Source organism: Crocodylus porosus, unplaced genomic scaffold (assembly GCF_001723895.1).
Source record: "Crocodylus porosus isolate Cpor-Errol unplaced genomic scaffold, CroPor_comp1, whole genome shotgun sequence".
Lineage (NCBI taxonomy): Eukaryota > Metazoa > Chordata > Crocodylia > Crocodylidae > Crocodylus > Crocodylus porosus.
Window position 1 is genome coordinate 94,019,146 of NW_017728918.1, and position 5,659 is coordinate 94,024,804.

A 5,659-nucleotide genomic window follows, 5' to 3' on the forward strand; every position below is an offset into this window, starting at 1 on the left:
CAAAGCAGGTGCACAAGCACTGTGGGAGGTGTAGGGACTCTCCTCCCCCTATAGAGCAGAGCCAGACCACCAATGGGGACTTAACTATATACCTTTTAATGAGGGAACAATACTGGGAACATAACAGGCATAAATCAGAGGGTATAGTGGACACTATGATGCCCCAAGGAGGCAGGATTCAACAAAGGTTAGATACTTACAATCATTGACAAAAGACAGGGTTAACAAAATATAAAACACAAACAGCAAAGCAAATACTGGTTGGTGAAATATAAAAAGGCACAACATACAAAATGTCAAATGACAAGGAAATATAGGGCCTAGGTACCTGGAGGGGGAGAAAACACTATGGCCCCTTTCCACTGCAAGAAGATTTGCTTCTTGCTAGCTCACTCACCCCAAGTCATCTCAGCTGGGACTTGAACGCAGCTCTCCCATGTGGCAGGCAGAAACACTGCTACTACTAGTGGCACCACTCCAGCCTGTGAAGGGTCTTGATTTGCCCAGAACCCCAGTCTCACGTCAAGCTGCCTGGCCTCGATTGGAGGAACTGGAAGCAGAGCTGGGAACCTCTCAGGTCACTGCTCAGATCCTTGCTGAAGGTGGGGGAGCCTCTCCTGCTGGCTGCAGCCTCTCCTTGGGGATCCTGGAGCCCAGCGGGGGGCCTCTCTTGCCAGCCACACGCTGCGCTGCTGAGGGCCCCACTGCTGCCTGCAGGTCCTGCTCTTTCAGGCTCTTCCAGGGCACTGCTCCTGCCCTGCTGGCTCAGCTCTCGCCAGCTCTGTGAATCTCCTTCCTTGTTGTCCCTCGCTGGTCTCTCCTGAGTCAGCCCACGCTGCCCCTTTTATCCCCCCTCCAGGTGACCCAAGAGGGCAATCAGGGGACATGGGGGGGTGAGTCTCTGGGGCCTGATTGGTGTGGAAGGGGAATCCCAAGTCCTCCAATCATCTTTTACCCCTTCAAAACCCCATGGGCTAGGTCACTTCCAGCTAGCCCATCACATTTCCTTAAACATGGAAGCCCTTCCTTACCCCTCATTATTCTTGATGCCCTTTGTACTGGGTTATGCCTCCTGTAACCTGACCCAGGAGCCAACTTCTAGGCGTGTGCAAAGCAGCAAACATTCACTTTGGATTCAGATTCAGCTGATTCAGAGGACAGTGATTCGATTCAGAGATTCGAATCACTGTCCTGATTCAATTCGGTCAAATCAGATCTGAAAGATTTGGCACCACTTCAGATCTGGCCATAGACTAAACAGGCAGCTGACACAGGTGCCTCCAATTGGTAAGTCTGTTGGGGCTGGGAAAGAGGGGAGGGAAGGAGCATAGGGGAGGGAGGGATTGGGGCTGAGGCTGGGACAAGCTGCCCGGCTGGGGTTGGAGAGGCACGTTACTAGGGGAGGGGAGCAGGGGAGTGCGGGATGCCAGCGCAGCAGCACTGAGAGCGGGGTCTCTGCCTTGTTACCACTTGCCCAGCTGGCACGGGGAAGGGAAGCACGATGCAGACGCGGCTCACCCCAGGTGGAAGGGGGCAAGCGGCAGCAGAGCATAGCCCCCACTCCCAGCACTGCTGCACCTGCATCCTATGCCCCTCCCCTCCACACCAGAGTCCCCCCACTCCCAGTGCTGATGCAGGTATGGCAGCACTGGGATCAGGGGCTATGCCCAGCTGCAGCTTGCCCCTTTCTGCCCAGAGCAAGCTGTATCAGCTTCACACCCCTCACCTGCCCTGCACCAGCTGGGCAATTGGCAGCAGGGCAGAGCCCCCACCCCCAGCGCAGCCTCACCCACATTGGTGCTGGGAGCAAGGACTCTGTGCTGTCGCTGCTTGCCAGCTGGCTCAGAGGGGCTTGGGTGGTGGGCGCAGCAGCATTGGGACTGGGGGCTATGCTCTGCTGCTGCTTGCCCCCTTCCACCCGGAGTGAGCTGTGCCCACATCCCACCTGCCTCCCACCCCAGCTGGGCATCCCGCACCCCCTGGTCCCCTCCCCAAGTCCCGCACCCCCACTCCAGCTGCACAGCTTTTCCCAGACCCAATTCCTCCCTCCCCCATGCCCCTTCCCTTCCCCCAACCCCAACAGACTTAACAGCTGGAGGCAGCCGTGTCAGCTGCCTGTTTAGTCTATGGCCAAATCTTTTCTGAATCTTTTTCCAAATTGATTCAGATACTTCAGATCAATTCAGAGCTTTTAACTGGTCTCCCGATTCAATTCAGATTCAGAGATTTGGTCCTCGAATCACGCTGAATCTCCTCCAAATCGAATCATCTACCAAAGCTTTGCACAGCCCTACCAGCTTACTCATAAAGGTCAGTCTGCTCTTAGTTCCAGTTTCCAGTCCATTTACTTTACAAGTGAAAACCTTATCCCCACAGCAAACAAAGCAAGCAACAGCATAAACAAATGTGCAAATTACAAACAACAAGTAAAACCTGTAGTCTTTCCTCAGACCTTGAGACTTCTGACCTAATACCTTTATTAAGAATAGAAGTCCTAACACTGACTAGTCTTCCAAGAAGTTTATCTCACCTGTGACTCAGTGGGCATGTCTACACATGCAATTAGTGCACATAAATAAACTCCAGAGCTTATTGCTCCAGAGTTTTTTGCTCCCAGGTGTGCCATTTGAATATGCACCCAGGAGCAAACAACTCTGGTGCAATTAGCTGTGGAGTTTATTTATGTGCAGCACATGGAGTCTGGTCAGAGCAGACCCAGCTGGCAGGCAGCCCCAGGGGTCAGCCTGCCATCTCAGGGCTGCTCTAGCTGGTTTTAATGTGTTGCACAGAAGCTGGCTGGGGCATAAGGGTGCTTCAGTGCAGAGCTAGCTCACAGGCAGCCCCAGCACTGAAGCAGCCTCGTGCCCCAGCCAGCCAATGTCTACATGTGTGCTGCTTTGCATGAAAAAAACTCTGCAGTAGGGAAGTACTTCTAAATAAAGTACTAGCCTACTCCAGAACTCAGTCCTGTGTGCCCTAATAGGAATACACGTGTAGATGTTGAGACATTTACTGCACAGTTAATTAGTCAACTCTGAAGTAAATGTCTCATGTAGATCTGCCCAGTTCCTTTTATGTTACTTCCCTCAATTTCATTTATGCTAATTTGGCCAAACTTAAAGTTAACGCAGTTAAAAGCCTACTCAAGTCACTATAATGCAAGCTAACAGGATTCTAACTCAACATAAAGGCCTACAAGTGCTCAGGCACAGCCAGTGTTCTCATCTCCCCTGCTTTTACCTATAACACACTACAGGAGGTAGCTGGCATTTCTAGTATTTGTCTCATACTTGTGCATGAGCATCTAAAGTGGCAATCTTGGTCTGGACTACAGATTTTGGGGAATCTTTGGGTAAATGCTTAAAAATGTAGAGGGCATGATTTGATGCCCTAGGAAGTCCCTTCCAGATCTAATGCATTTTCTTGGTGGCTGTCCTGGGAAATGGTAGATGTGGTTCAAACCCCCTCAGGATAATGGGAGTTTAGAACTCTGTTTCACATTTCCTCGTATCATACCCAAGGAAGTCCAGGTGACTATCCACTCTGTTCTACATAGCTTAAAAATTTATTGAGACAAGCTGTGCTTTACTCTCTCTGTGAAACTGAGGAACCACCTTTTAGCGTTCTCTATGGCAAACAGGCATGGCTCAACACCAGGCTTGCAGAACTAACAAACAGAATACATAAATACATCAATACAAACAGCCATTTACCAGGATGAAACCTATTTTCCAGCCATGAAACCTATCACAGCTTCAGTCCTTAAAGGAGGAGGAAGCAGAACTTTCCAGACATACATACTTCAACAACTACTCTACAATCCAAGGTAATGTTATAAACTTCTCCAACCACACTTTCAGCTCAGCTGAAGTGTCTGCACTATCCCGTGACCTTTCTTTTTCTTCTGCTTAACAACTGAAAACAGTGCAGCTATATAGAGGCCTTGCTTTTTTCTGCTGCCTAACACTGAGGAAATATTCCCATGACAAGTAACCATGCAATGACCAACTTGACATAGAAAGGACACATAAACGGTACAAAAAGAACAGCTCCTGGACTCCACCTGAGGGCCACAGCACCAACCTCGAGACCTGTATATAAACTGTTTTACCTCCATACCCACTCGGAGATTGCAAACAACCACATTTACATTACAGTCTCAATCCTGCTGAATGAACAGTCATGCTCAGCCTTATATATAACCCAGATATTATCATACAACAGACTGATAAGGAGGACACCATTGCTGCCATTGGCAAAACAGTGTACATCTGGGAAACTTGAGAGACAATTTTCCAGCACAGAGTTTTATACTCTCCTGACAGAGGACCCCATGCTACAAAACCAGAAGGATCTGGATAAACTCTTACAGGTTCTATCTTGGGAAAGCCAGGAGAGGATAACTGTTTCCGCCTCCCAGGAGCCCAACTTTCACTTATTAGCCAAGATCCACAAACCTGGCAACCCAGGATGCCCCATTTCCTCTGGCACCATTATGGAACGAGTTTCTGGCTTCATGGATTCTACCCTATCCCATCTATTTGAAAGACACCACATATTTCTTATAGAAAAACTGGCCTCCATTGACAAACTTCTAGCTAACACCATATTAGCTACTGTGGATGCCATGCCTGAAGGTTTTATGTTGTGCAGTCCCTGGCTTTACTTAAAGCTTTACTTTTGCTCAGAGATACTGTAGGTCACCTTGGTCCACCCATGCACTGGAATGGCTCCAGATCTGCCAGAGGGCCTAGACAGAGGACAAAAAATGCTCTTCCCTTATGTTCAAGCTGAAGTATTCAAGGAAATCTCAGAAACACAAAGTCCTGCACTCAGGTGCAATTTCATTCCGGTCAGTACTCACAGCTTTCCTTCCTTCAGCTGGGAACTATCATTGCTAACAGAATTTTGCTAACATATTCAGACAAAGGCAAATAAAGACTTTAGGGGTAGTACAGAGGAAAATATGCCAGTATTACTATAAAAAAGATCTGTGAAAAGCTTCTAGCAATTATTTTCCAGCTTAAATGGGTTTGGTGTATAACCTGTAAAGTATTGGCCCTTTGTCATTAATTAAACATAGGAATGTACTAAGTTAATACCTCAAATGAAAGGCTGGCAATTTGAAAGACTGACAGATGCTGACCTCTCAAAATGTGGCCTCTTGAAATGATGGAGTAAAGGAGAGGTGAATAAAGGTATGATAACAAAGCCAGGTTGACATGTTGTCAATGATCCTACCTGATTTGGGATATGTAGCTAGGAACACATCACTATCTCTAATTTCAAACTCCTCCAGTGAATCTATGCCTTCAGGTGTGATCAACTTTGTTGCAAAATAACATCCTCTGTGTTTGATCAGGTATTCTTCTGAGGGCTCCATTTTGTCTTGTATGTAAGGAATCTGGAGGGAAGAGAACATAAGCTTATATCATTATTGTTTTTCTGTCATCTCTCAAAGTGACTACTTCAGTATGACATGAATAAGGAAGTCCCTTGTCTGTTGAAATGATTTCATAGATTTCATAGATGTTAGGGCTGGAAGGGACCTCAGAAGATCATCGAGTCCAGCCCCCCGGCCAAAGGGCAGGAAGTCAGCTGGGGTCATAGGATCCCAGCAAGATAAGCATCCAATTTACTCTTGAAGGTGTTCAGTGTA

At 47.8% G+C, this 5,659-nt stretch overlaps 1 protein-coding gene across 1 annotated transcript in view; it reads right to left on the minus strand.

Annotated features, from left to right (window-relative positions):
- Nucleotides 1-5,659, minus strand: part of LOC109311961 (amine sulfotransferase-like) — a 19,140-nt gene that overhangs the window by 9,724 nt on the left and 3,757 nt on the right. Inside the window, exon 2 of the mRNA XM_019537948.1 lies at nt 5,242-5,404. Within this exon, the coding sequence (XP_019393493.1) occupies nt 5,242-5,404 (163 nt within the window). The remainder of the gene's footprint in view (nt 1-5,241; nt 5,405-5,659) is intronic.